This window comes from Vicia villosa, unplaced genomic scaffold (assembly GCF_029867415.1).
Source record: "Vicia villosa cultivar HV-30 ecotype Madison, WI unplaced genomic scaffold, Vvil1.0 ctg.001936F_1_1, whole genome shotgun sequence".
Classification (NCBI taxonomy): domain Eukaryota; kingdom Viridiplantae; phylum Streptophyta; class Magnoliopsida; order Fabales; family Fabaceae; genus Vicia; species Vicia villosa.
In genome coordinates, this window is record NW_026705780.1 from 223,077 (window position 1) to 236,693 (window position 13,617).

The window sequence follows — 13,617 nt, forward strand, 5'->3', positions numbered from 1 at the left end:
GTGTTTCCGATTGCAGGAACGTAAATCAGAGGCAATGACGTTGCTTCACTCAAGACGGCTTTTTCAACAGTTTTTGGTTGATGGATTTGCTATGATGGAGTCTGAACGTCTCAATTGGTTGAGGACCAACCAATCCAAGTTACGAGTTGGAAAATATAATCAATTGAACGATCAAACAAACGACGCTCAGGAGAATTCAGCACCAAAGCGAGGAAAAAGGGTGGTTTTGCCATCCACTTTTGTTGGGAGCAAGAGGTACATGGATCAGTTATATTTTAATGGAATGGCCGTTTCAAGTCAATTAGGCTTCCCAGATTTGTTTGTTACGTTTACTTGCAATCCTGCTTGGCCAGAGATAGAACGCGCTTTGTCGGGCACTGACTTAAAGCCACATGATAGACCTGATCTCATAACCAAAGTTTTCAAAATCAAGTTTGACGAGCTCATGACTGATATAACGAAACGCCACGTACTTGGTTAATTTACAATGCCAACTAATTTTTCATCTGTGGTTTCCTTACAATTATGTACACAATTGAGTTTCAAAAACGAGGATTGCCACATGCTCACATATTGATTTTTTTACACCCTCAGAATAAATATCCAACACCAGCTGATATAGATAAAATCATATCTGCAGAAATTCCTGACCCAAATGTACATCCAACATTGTACAAATTGGTCTCGGCCCACATGATCCACGGCCCTTGCGGTGCAGCGCGGATGAATTCACCCTGCATGAAAAACCAAAAATGCTCAAAATTCTTCCCGAAGCGTTTCCAAGAAGATACTGTCGTTGATGCAGATGGCTATCCCCTATACAGAAGACGGGCTAATTCCCATGTCATCCAAAAAAATGGTGTTTCTTTGGACAATCGACACGTTGTACCTTACAATACAAGATTCCTATTGAAATATCATGCACATATTAACATGGAGTGGTGTAACCAAATTACATCAATCAAATATCTATTCAAATATATTCACAAGGGATTTGATAGAATCGGAGCAACAATTTCAACTTCTAACAACGGATCGGGAAACGACAGAGAGCCTGTTGATGAAATCAAACAGTATCTGGATTGTAGATATGTCTCCCCGAGTGAGGCGTGTTGGAGGATTTATTCCTACAACATTCATGGCAGGAAACCGGCGGTCGAACATATGTATTATCATTTAGTAGGTGAGCAAGCAGTTTACTACCCGGATCACGCGAGAATGGAAAATATTTTGGAAAAAGCAAGTGTAACGGAGTCTATGTGTACTGCTTGGTTTGTTGCTAACGCGAAATACGAGGAGGCAAGGTCACTGACATATGGTCAATTTGTCACTAATTTTGTTTACGAGAAAAAGAGCAGAACATGGAAACCGCGGAAAAGGGCTTCACCATTGGTCGTTTAATTTGGGTTCCCCCAACCACTAGAGAGTTGTTTTACTTGCGACTGATGTTGACTGTGGTTAAGGGACCCTTAACTTTTGAAGAAATTTGCAAAGTTGGTGACACACAATTAGATACTTTCAGGGATGCCTGCTTTGCCATGGGATTCCTAGAAGATGACCGAGAATACATTGGGGCAATACGCGAGGCGAGTGAATGGGGTTCGGGTCATTTTCTCCGCAAGCTTTTTGTGGTAATGCTTTTGTCCTCCGCTGTTAATAGGCCTGGTCATCTTTGGAATGAGACATGGAGTCTAATATCTGATGGTCTGCTGCATCAGCAAAGACAGCTAGCTCACAATGCAAGTTTAACCGAATTATGAACTAACATAACTTCATTACTTAAGGCGGTTGATCCTGAGCAGATACAAAATTAATTGTTTGCATCTCTTTTATCACACTGAGTAGCCTTTTCAATGAGGCCTACCAATTTATAAAATGTTGTCACTTCTTTTAGTTGTGTTGTTGTATGTCACAATTTTCATCTGCTAAAAATTTGTTGTTTATCAATTGGGACATATTTGGTGCTAACAGAAGAGGAGTTGAAGAATTTGACATTAACGGAAATTGAAAAAATACTACAAGCAAATCGAAGAAGCCTCGCCGACTTTAAACCAATTCCATATCCTGATGGATACGTTCTACAACAATTAGGGAATAGGCTGATTTATGATGAACGGAGTTATGATGTGCCTACAATGAGAACCCAATTCACGTCACTTTTCAATGCTCTAACAGGTTTGTTGCCAATACAATTATATCACTTGCCTCTCATTTTATATTAGTCTCTTAATTTAATGTTCCTGCCAATCATTGTAGGTGAGCAAAGGTCAATATTTGATAAAATTATGGCGTCTGTTCGAGATCAAAAGGGTGTTGTGTACTTCCTACATGGTTATGGTGGCACCGGTAAAACTTACATGTGGCGAACACTAGCAAGTGCATTGAGGTCCAAAGATGATATATGTCTTACCGTGGCAACAAGTGGTATAGCTTCTTTATTATTGCCCGGTGGTAGAACGACACATTCTAAATTCAAGATACCTGTCCCAACAATGGAGAATTCAACATGCAAGGTTGACTATAATGATGACGTAGCAGACCTTTTACGACAGACAAAGCTTATTATCTGGGATGAAGCACCAATGGCACACAAACACGCTTTTGAAGCACTCGATCGAACTTTGAAGGACGTCATGTCTAAGTACGGTAATTCGAAGGAAATCTTTGGTGGAAAGGTTGTTATTTTCGGAGGTGATTTTAGACAGATTTTGCCCGTTGTTCCTAGAGGTAGTCGTTCTGATATCGTACATTCTGCCATAAATGCTTCTTACATATGGCACTCCGTCGAAGTTTTAACTTTAACACATAACATGCGACTGCAATCCGGGCCAAATGAAGCTGAAAAAAAGGAAATTGCCGACTTCTCAAAGTGGCTGTTGCAAATTGGTGAAGGCAAACTTTCTGAGCCAAATGATGGCTTTGCCGACATTCAACTGCCACCAGAACTATTGATCACAGATTACACAGACCCAATCATTGCCATCGTTAATAGTACTTATCCTGATTTTAGCGAAAATTACCAGTCTAACGACTACCTCAAAAGTAAGGCGATACTTGCTTCTACGTTGGAAGTTGTTGATCAAATCAACAATCACGTCCTTGATCTGATGCCAGGTTGTCATCATATTCCTATACCTTCAAAATTTATTTTTCATCTATTACACTCACTAACATCCATATTTCTATGATATTTAGGGGTCACCAAGGATTACTACAGCTCAAACACTGTCGACAGGTCTGAAATTCACGACACCAATGTAGTCGATATACTCACACCCGAGTTTCTCAGTTCGCTAACTACTTCAGGTTTACCTAACCACCTCATTAGGTTGAAGGTAGGAACACCTGTTATGCTTATGCGTAACATAGATCAGTCGGAGGGTCTGTGTGACGGTACAAGGGTAATGATAACTAAGATGGGGAACCATGTCATCGAGGCGAAAATAATGGCGGGAAAAGGTTGTGGAAACTTGGTCTACATCCCTCAAATGGATATGTCTCCCTCACAGTCTCCTTGGCCCTTCAAACTCAAACGGTGTCAATTTCCAATAATTGTATCATATGCGATGACGATCAATAAATCTCAAGGACAATCTCTGGACACAGTATGACTTTATTTGCCAAGAGACGTATTTACTCATGGCCAAATCTACGTGGCACTGTCAAGGGTAACGACGAAGCAAGGAATCAAAATTTTGATATATGACGAAAGCAACAAGTCGAAGTTTACTACTACAAATGTTGTGTATAAAGAGGTTTTCCACAATATATAAGGTAATTCTAAGATGGCTTTAGCTCTGAGACAATTATTACACTTATATCATCTATGCTGCTAATTGTGTGAAATCTTTTCTGCAGACTTAGTGTACCCCGGGAAAACACTGACAGAACTTCCCCACCCATGCAAAAATACACCAAAAATCCACTGGACAAAATTGCCACCATGTATTTTCACTTTTTTTTTAGTGGTCTGTGTACTCTAATATATGATAGTTCTTTGATGTTGTACATTGTAAGGGAAAAAGAAACTTCTAAGCTACTGTAACTTTTCTTTGCACACTATATTAAGATAATCCAATCTCTCTTATTGGATTACCATTAAGACTTCATACGTATAGCAAATTTAAATATATATAACTTCATAATTGAAATACACATTCAACATGAAGCATCAGTAGCATAAAATCATGTTTTTTAGTTCATATGAGGACATTAACCTCATGCAATTAAATACACATAACAAGTTTTGTCCAAGGAAGTAACATCTAACCTAAATCGGATCCTATCTCCGCATTTGAAGTTGTTGGACTTGCAAAAATCATTCCATCCATATCCTATCTTTGTGCGGCGAGGATCTTCAATTTTTAAGGTAGACATGAATTTATTCTTCCCGTTGTCACCGCACAGCACAATGTATTCATATGCATAGTCTCTAAGGAAGGTTGCAAAATCCTCCTGCAATTTCTACAAAAAAAATTAACAATAAGTGATTCATTTTATATGGTAGTGGACAGATAACTTTGAAACTACAAAGAGGAGAGACAACTCAACTAATTTTGGAATATCAACACTGAACGGATGGAGATCTACGTCGAAAAAATATATGTCATTGGAAAACACGTTTCTGCTATGAAAATGCGGTAAATCTTGGGGTCTCCGTACCTCCTTAAGTGATAAAATTGAAAAGTTGTTGTTACCATAATATCCAATCGTCAAAACTACATCCGATGGTAGATTATAATACGATTCCATACAAGGCCATCCATTTAGAACCAGTGGATGCATTTCAATTTGGTTATAAATCAGTTCATGATGTACACCTTGGTTATTCATTATGGTCCAACTTTTACAAATTTCATTGCCGCTGTTTTTCACAAATGACGGTTGAATCTCCGGGAAGGACTGCAAATTTCAAATACAAACACAATATGTTATCAAAAAATACACTTGCATGTGTGGCGTTGACTAAACAATAAAAATGTATATCTATAACTATCTTGAAAACAAATTAATTTAACCAAATATATTTAACTACACCTGTGATGATATCTTTGCGATCATAAAGTAATCTTTCATTTCTGAGTTTTTGAGAATGCCGCATAGATCCATTTCGAAAATTATGATGTACACAATCTGAGAAGCAAAAAATTAATGAAGTTTGAGAGGTGATGGTAGATGACTCTATGAGATTTCACTATGTTTGAAATGCATACATTGTGGTCTATTTAACAATCAAACTCACTGCAATGCAACCCTCATACTTTCACGCCTTACCACCAAAAAAGTATAGTTATGCAGAGATTATTTTGTCCTTATGCTGCAAAAGAAAGGAATATATTCCTCAGTCACATGGGTTCTGGTTGGATACTTCTAAAAATATGTCACTTCCAAACACCTTTATGTTTCATACTTATCTACAATACCATATAATACCATATAATTTGCACATGCATTGTTAAGTTACACCTGCTTCTTTGTTTTATCCAAGGACCCACCTTTTAATATACTTATTTTATGTAATCTATTTTCGTTTCACCCTATGCAACAATAATTCTTTTAATGCTTACATGCCAATTGTATTGGGCTTACTAAAAAACAGTGACAATTTTAATAAAAACATCCAATGTGCTTGCTCATAACATGTAATAAATTAAGTACAACGATTTGGATTGTGCCTTTTTGAGGTATGCATGTTTTAGACATACTATAACACAAACTTTAACATCATACTTGCATATATCAAAAGGTTATATAGTTTAATATTACATTATAACCCATTCAAATGTTGTTAAACTTCAACATTTCACCATGGGAGACAGTTTGGACACAACTACATAAAACTTTAACATTTTTCATCACAACCTGACTTATCAAAACTAATACAGTCCTACACCTGCCTAATTTAAAACATGCATAACAGTTACAAAATGGGCGTCTTCGTCATAGATTGCGGAGGACAAAAGCATAATGTTTCAACTTGGAGACTTCTTGCGCTTCACTGGAACCAACAATTGGTCACAGTCAGGGAGTCTCAAACTGAATCCAATCCTGTCACCAACTTTTATCTTCCGGTTCCTTACAAATGTATACCATTCCTTGCATATATAACGCTCCGTGAATGTTTTTCGGTTTGCCATGTGCAAAACACAATTGTAGGACTTTCTACGATCTGAATCATATAGCACAATTGACTCATGGCCGACCATGAGATGCTCTTGAACCACCTTCTGAGGGAGTTGCTGCATTGACACAAAAGTAGTTGATTACAATGTATATCCAAGACAGATGTAGAAAATGAAAGATGTATGATTACACTATATGACTTACAAGGACATTCCTTCTTGCAACTCTGCTAGACTTGATCTTCCTTCACCATACAATTCTCCTACCAACTGGACCAAGATCAACTTCCCTAACCTCAAGGTCATCCCATATGTCCTTCGTTTGTTTGTCAATGTTTACCTTATCAGAACTGAAACATATAAAATCACATTTTTAACTATCTCTACTAATACTTTTTTTGGTGCTGTTTGCAAAGATTAATTCATATAATAACAACACGGTTATAACACAAATTCAATTGTTTTATATTTCAATAGTGGTAGGAGACGACAGCAGATGAAAATCGTTTAAAATGCAACATCCAAACGTCGATTTTCAGCCTATGGTAAATCATTTTCAATTTCAATCTGTTCCTACTATCAATCTATTTTAACTAAGACATTGATATATATGGTACGAAACCTATTTGCATGTACTTACCCTTTTTTTTCGGTCGAAAGGACCGTACCAGAAGAACTTGAAGTTTGGAATACCTTCTCTTTTCCCTTACGCTTGGACGAAGATTCGATGGGTCCTTCAGATTTTTTCAATCTTTGCATGTCGACCGTAGCCCTTCTATCGTCCAAGCTGTTTGTTTGCCCTGTAGCCGTTTCGCTCAGATATTGATAAACATCGACTGGAAATGAGCCGAAGTTTGGTTGAGGAATCATGTTTTCAGGATCAGATGACATATTCTTCTTTGGTAGTGCAAACGATTTCATGCGTTTTCCCTGACAATCTACAAAATTCGGGAGTGAATGTCCAAGGAAAAGCTTCCTTTTGATTTACCCTACTTATTATTGGGCTGAATGGACATTACCATTGCACTTATTCTTAGCAAGGCCCATTTTACTAAACTATTTTAAAATAAATCCATTTCATTCAAAAAAACATGGGGATGTTGCAATACGTTTTGCATTTAATAACAACTAATAAATACCAACCTAAATAATTTAAGCATACAAAAAAGGTTATTATGGAAATAAATGAAGCGAACTTTTTTTTTCTTGAATTGTATTTTTTTTATTATTCTCTATCTATTGTGTTATAGTTTTATTAACAACTTGGACTCCCAGCCAAACTATTAGACGACAACAACTATTTAATTTAACAAACATATTTATCTACAGAGAAATGTAATTTTTTTATCCATTTACGGTCTGTGGATCTATTGTTAACTATATTTTATTGTTACAAATTTTTTGGAAATAAATAATATTTTTTTATGTCTTCTCCTTTATTTTTATCTATTATTATTTTATCTTGACATACATGTCCTCTACTGATGCTAAATGTCAAATATTGCCTTTCTATATTTTTTGTGACAAAAATTAATATTTTATCTTTGCATACATGTCCTCTAAGGTAAAGTTTGGCCAACCTTTTTTTGTTCTAAAAGTTACTTTAAAATTAAAGTTGAATATAAGAGCTTTTTATATGAAGTTAAAAGCTGTTTGGTAGATAGTTGTGAAATATTTTATTTAATATATGTATGAACTAATGTAAGAATGTGATATAATAGCAAAATAGGATTGCCGTTTTAGTTTAACCACAATGTTTAATGGATAATTAAGAAGTTATTTACAAGAAAAAACCACAATGTTTAGTGAATTGGCCAAACAGTAGCTAAATCTACAATATTGCCATTCTATATTTTTTGTGCCAAAAATTTAATTACACTATTTGACTGGGCCCAATTAATTTAAATACTAGATAAAATATGATAACCATCTAATTGTAGCAAACACAATGATAGAATAACCATGCAACCATTAGAACTACCATAAATAGATGAACATATAATAAAGCTTTGTTTCTGTTTTGGATTGCAAACATGTAACCAAAAACATAATAACTCATTCTGCCATTGACAGAATTTGTTACAAACCATTTGATTAAGCAAGTCAATACAACAAAATAACCAGGATTTCAAACTGAAAGGGATGCCCAACAAAGCTAACTACCAAAACATTGCGACATCAGTCCAGAAAATTTATAAATAACACATTCATAATTGTAGATTAATAATTTAGCTATGACACACCACACGTCATATCACTTAACAGGTCTTTCACTCTGCTTTTCCACGCTCTAAGGTCACCAAGATCGAATCCACCGGAGGATATCTAATGCAGAACCGCAATGTGTCTCCCTTCTGTAGGTTGCGGTCTTTACAAAAGTCAGACCATCCACCGTATAAATACCTATCCACAGTGTCTGCCCTCTTGATCATCTCGCAGTAGTACGGAACATCAGTGTTGCGATCAATCAAGGTAATTCTTGGAATCTTACCAGATATACATGCACGAATCACATCTCTTGGAATATGCTGAAACATAACATGAAACTCAAATTTTAGATGCCTACTTTCTATAATCAATTGTTACATTTAATGTTAATTGTCGCAATGTAACTTACCAGCACATTGTTTCTCAGCTTAAGAGGATTGTCAACGACCCTGGTCCAGCATTGCTCTTTGACAGCCAATATTTCTGCAATGGATTTCCTACATAAATTAAACACAGCATGATAACATGATCCATTAACACACTGTAACTTAACGGTTGTAATATTCATATCTTCCGATCAAACCAGGTAATAACAAACACAATCAATTTATACCTAACAAAATTAGAACGATTGACACCCTTGCAGGAAACTTTGACTTTGGCTTTGTCTTTTTGCTTCATGGCCGACTTTTCCACACTGTTTCCAACAACTTTTGCCTTCCCGTTCACCTTCTCCAAATATGTTTCAGCTCCTCCATTCCTACACCGATTCAATACGAAATATCAGTCGCTTAATGTCCTACTTTTTACCTTTGTAACTAATACTTCAGCGACTAATTAATTCTTACACGACTATGTCTAAAATATTATACAACACAGTTACCTTGAAGTGTTGGTTGCTCCATGATCCTTTCTTTGCCGGGTTCGCCTTTCACCATTACCAGCAGTTCCAGATATAGAGGCTTTCTCCTTAACTTCACGCATCATTCTTCTGCCATCATTGCTCATTGCAACGGCGGCTGCCTTTCCGTTTTGTTTGCCTTACCCCGAATAAGATTTAGTTCTGCCACACAATGTCCCAACAAATAAATCATGCTTAGTGACAGACTAGGATTTAGAAAAAAATTAAACTTTTATACTAAAAAACTTGGTTATAACTATTAAATACGAAGAAACAAGTACCTTCGGGTTGCAGAGGGTTGAAATGACGCGCGGTAAATAGCTGCATGATAGGTTTTTCTTCCATGCCCGGCAGCAATGACTGGGGCCTGTTGTTTCCCTTTCCCTTTCTTACAGCCTACTGCAATCTCTTCACGCTCCAAATCATGTCTTGCCAATCCACCCTGAAGTTCTTCCTCAACCTCTGCTTCTCTTTTCACCGGCCATGCCTCGATTTCTTCAATCGCATCCATGCTTTCTTTTTTCATAACACGTAGCTCTTCCAACATTTGCTTGAGAACACAACTCCGAGTGTGTTTCGAAATGGCCTGGATTTCAACATGTTCTTCCTGACATCTGCACAAAGAGAGTTTTTCTATTGATCAAAAAGCGGCATCATCTTTAATCATTACATATAACATTTTTAAACCATATATGTTTTCTAATGTCAGATCCAGGGTTTGAAGGTTCATCAATGTACATGCATGGAAATCAAATTACAAAAAGGTTAATACAATCCTATGGCCACTACAACTACATGCAAGGATATCTCCAACAACAGGTCGTCTGCTACTTTATCGTTTTGGAGAAGAGATTGGTTTAAGGCGGTGTCTGTGAATCTACTACCCTATAATAGCGACAACGCTTCAAAAGAATGACGACAACAATTTAAGAAGATATTACCTTGAACCGGTTGTTGGGGATCGCTTGAGCGAGCTTCCTTACATTCTGTGCCACAGATAAACTTCGATGACTTGCGATGCTTGGTACGGGTGCTGCTATCTGCAACAAAGTCACCTTTCCAAGTAACTATAACACAAAGACCCAGAGACAGAGGCAGCGCGATTGCTATTTACGTTTCCTCTAGAAAGTTACGTTTTCCAAGTAGAAATGTTTAGGTTTCCAAATATATTTAATATTGTAAATTTATTACGTCCTTTCCATTACTCAAATTTATTTCCAACTTTTTTTCTTTATGTAGTTTATTTCATACTTACGGTCAATGTCTTTTTACAATTATTTTAAATCAGTTTCTTAACAGCTTCACTATTTTATTAATTTGATTTTTTAATGGTTTTGATAATGCTCATTTCTATTCATTTATATTAGTAATTCTACTTTTTAATTATTGTTTCTTTTTAGTCTTCCTCTCCATCTTTAGACTTATCTTATCATAATAATTTCTTTACAATTAAAATAAACTCTAACTATTTAACAATTGCTAATTTATAGAGTTACTTTATGTTTTTTTTTTGGTTTTTTATAGTTATGAAAAATGCTCATTTTCAAAATAATTGTGGTATAATACCTGTCTTTTGATGATAATCAATCATGCTTTTTTTTACTCAATATTTACTCTTCAAAAATATATATTATAACTGCTTTTAAAATATGTTTTTCCACGAATATTTATTCTCTTGGATGCTGCTAGATTTTATATAATTTTCTATGTAATATAAACCACAATCCATTTTTAAAAAATATATATCTTAAAAACAAAATTATACATGAAAAACAAATTCGCGTGACATACCAGAACCCGTGCGAACGCACGGGTTTGTTACTAGTAAGAAATATATAGATATTTAAATAATGTGGTCCCTATTATGTCAACTAGAGGAAGACGTGGCCTTGGTTGCTGGGAAAGTAGCCATGCTTCCATGTTGGTGAAATCATATGATGAAGACGTGGCCTTGGTTGCTGAGAAAGTAGCCTAGTGGTTTAGTGCCTTTCCAAGCAACCATTTAGACCTGGGTTCAAATCTAATTTTGAGAAATCTTTTTTGAAAATTTGGTGTACTTGGTAATCAACATATGCCACGTCAGAAGCCACGCGTGTAGAAATAAACACCGTTAGTGAGAATTGGACGGAAAGGACCTAAATGACGCCGTTTGAAGATATAAGGGACTACATTGGTCTTTTTAAAAGTTAAAGGATTAAAATGGACCTCGAGATAAAGTTCAGGGACTAAAAAGGGTATTTTACCAACTTTTTTTATATGTGTAAAAAATTGATAATTTGTTTTTTTGAAATCTTGGTATTCGGCCTTGCGACTGACTAATCCAAGAGAACCAATCCCACCGTTCACTAGTGGGGGGCCCGTTTAAAGCCAGAGCAGAGCTCTGTATGGACTGGCCCAACACAAAGATTGTTAGTATCTAGTAGGATTCTAACTCAAGACCTTGAGAGGAGCACACTCTCAAGACCCAAACCTCCACCACTAGACCAACCCTTGGGGGTTAGAAAACAAAGCAACTCAGGGACAACAACAACACACTACTAGCAAAAGATGGTTGAAGATATGTAAGTTCGACAATCTACAAAAAAATAAAGAAGGGCAACTCGCCACTCATTTTACCCATAAAACCTAAAGCACCAGAGTGTGTCACACTCTTAGTCTAACAAAATAAAGACAGAAGCTAGAGCATGTGAATGAATCCACTTTCAAGTCATGCCAATTATCAAAATCACACATTCATTAACCAAGAAGCTTTCCTTACAAAATTCATTTTATTGCTCATTTTTTAAATAATCCAGACCATTGAACGACATTTCGAAAGCTGACCCAGACAAGTCTTCTTACCCTTTCCAACCCCTACAGAACCTTGAAACCCTCTAAAATCGAGTACATGAGAGGTAAAGACATTCTCACCCAACTAAGAATCTTATACCTGATCAAAGGGGCAACCTCACAGAAGACAAATAAATGATCCACTAACTCGAATTTTCCTACACACAACACACACCTCAAACCACTATTAGCGAACACAATTTGGTGCTTATAAAGATTATGCCGCCGAAAATCTATCTTGAAAAAAATCAACAAAACAAGAATCAAATAGGAGGATTTATCCTCGATGCTGATGATCATCTAGCTATTTTAAATCTTTTTTGAATTTCCTTGTTTGTTAAGTACTCGATTGTTTTTTAAATTGTTGTCCTTTTATATGGTAAAATTAGTAAAATGATACTGCATTTTTTTGAACTAACGTATCACCTAGAGACCATCATTTACTTTAGTGTCAATTTATGTACTAGTGTAACACATAGAGACGATTATTTACTTTTATATCGATCTATATACCAGTGCACTTTCTGGAGGCGATCGCTTAATTTTTCTTGTCAATCTAAGCATCATCATTTACTTTTATGTGGATCTAAGTACCAACGTATTGCCTAGAGAAGATCATTTACTAATAGTCGATCTAAGTGCCAGTGTATTACCTAAAGTCAATTATAGAATTTTTCTTGTTGATATAAGCATTAACATTTAAGCTGAAGACGATTATTTACTTTTATGTCGATCTAAATAGCAGTGTACCACCTAGAGATGATCATTTACTTTTACGTTTATCTAAGTACCAATGTACCACCTGGAGACGGCCATTTTCTTTTATGTCAATCTAAGTACCAATGTATCGCCTAGAGACGATCATTTTACTTTTCTTCTTTTTTGGTAACCTCTCTTTCCTCACTTTGCATTTTATTTTTGTGTTTTTGGCACTCTTATGATTGTTACATACTTTGTTGTTGTCATATATTTGTAGTGTTAGTTTTGTTGATGTTTGTGTTATCATTTTTAAACACCATATAGTTGTATATTTAGCATAACAAGTAATGTCATCATGTAATCATAACATGTAATGCTCACCAAAACCATAATTGTCTTTGCTTAGCAATTAACATGTTTACACCAACATGTAACTGTCTTTGCTTAACAATCAACATGTTTACAGCAAAAACCCATCATAGTCAAAATTACGGGTTTCCCATTATTTTTATTTAGAAATACAAGTTGCCCATAATTTTTATTCAATATTACAAGTTGCACGTAATAAGTATTATGAGCGTAATTTTTGGGATAAGCAGTATTATAAGATGCCCGTAATAGTGATGACGACTGTAATAATCCCCGCACCCCAAAATCCTGCAATTTTCTTATTTTTCCCACTTGAGACAACCCATATTACAGGATGGCCGTAATGATACCCTAATTTGGTGTTTTTTCCACTCGTGCGTTCATCGGTTTAACCAAATTTCATTTACCTTCAATCCTATCCATTTCAAGTGAAATTCTGGTGTTTAGATATCAGATATCCTAAGAGATATCGAGACAATGATCTCCAAA

At 35.8% G+C, this 13,617-nt stretch overlaps 3 protein-coding genes across 3 annotated transcripts; 2 read left to right on the forward strand and 1 right to left on the reverse strand.

The window, feature by feature from the left end:
• The first annotated feature begins 525 nt into the window (after window positions 1-525).
• Window positions 526-1,401, forward strand: LOC131637166 (uncharacterized). The gene has a single exon (XM_058907753.1). It carries the CDS (start codon window positions 526-528, stop codon window positions 1,399-1,401), a length of 876 nt encoding a protein of 291 aa, XP_058763736.1.
• Window positions 1,402-1,445: 44 nt separating this feature from the next.
• LOC131637167 (uncharacterized) lies at window positions 1,446-3,611 on the forward strand. Its single transcript, XM_058907754.1, has 4 exons — window positions 1,446-1,743; window positions 1,972-2,175; window positions 2,257-3,114; window positions 3,196-3,611. Exons 1-4 carry the CDS (start codon window positions 1,446-1,448, stop codon window positions 3,609-3,611), a joined length of 1,776 nt encoding a protein of 591 aa, XP_058763737.1.
• Window positions 3,612-8,145: 4,534 nt separating this feature from the next.
• On the reverse strand, window positions 8,146-10,438 carry LOC131637169 (uncharacterized). The gene is made up of 6 exons (XM_058907757.1): window positions 10,173-10,438; window positions 9,513-9,845; window positions 9,214-9,393; window positions 8,944-9,090; window positions 8,740-8,827; window positions 8,146-8,650 (listed from the first exon to the last, which is right to left on the reverse strand). Exons 3-6 carry the CDS (start codon window positions 9,336-9,338, stop codon window positions 8,393-8,395), a joined length of 618 nt encoding a protein of 205 aa, XP_058763740.1. The 5' UTR covers window positions 9,339-9,393; window positions 9,513-9,845; window positions 10,173-10,438; the 3' UTR covers window positions 8,146-8,392.
• Window positions 10,439-13,617: the final 3,179 nt, after the last annotated feature.

What these genes read in the sequence shown, in the direction of transcription:
- LOC131637166 (XM_058907753.1), top strand. Translation starts at nt 526, where the DNA reads ATGTACACAATTGAGTTTCAAAAACGAGGATTGCCACATGCTCACATA.
- LOC131637167 (XM_058907754.1), top strand. Translation starts at nt 1,446, where the DNA reads ATGTTGACTGTGGTTAAGGGACCCTTAACTTTTGAAGAAATTTGCAAA. An exon ending in ACAGCTAGCTCACAATGCAA is followed by an intron (nt 1,744 to 1,971) that starts GTTTAACCGAAT and finishes TGGTGCTAACAG; the next exon opens with AAGAGGAGTTGAAGAATTTG. An exon ending in ACTTTTCAATGCTCTAACAG is followed by an intron (nt 2,176 to 2,256) that starts GTTTGTTGCCAA and finishes CAATCATTGTAG; the next exon opens with GTGAGCAAAGGTCAATATTT.
- LOC131637169 (XM_058907757.1), bottom strand. Translation starts at nt 9,338, where the DNA reads ATGAGCAATGATGGCAGAAGAATGATGCGTGAAGTTAAGGAGAAAGCC. An exon ending in AATCGTTCTAATTTTGTTAG is followed by an intron (nt 8,828 to 8,943) that starts GTATAAATTGAT and finishes TAATTTATGTAG; the next exon opens with GAAATCCATTGCAGAAATAT. An exon ending in AGCTGAGAAACAATGTGCTG is followed by an intron (nt 8,651 to 8,739) that starts GTAAGTTACATT and finishes GTTATGTTTCAG; the next exon opens with CATATTCCAAGAGATGTGAT.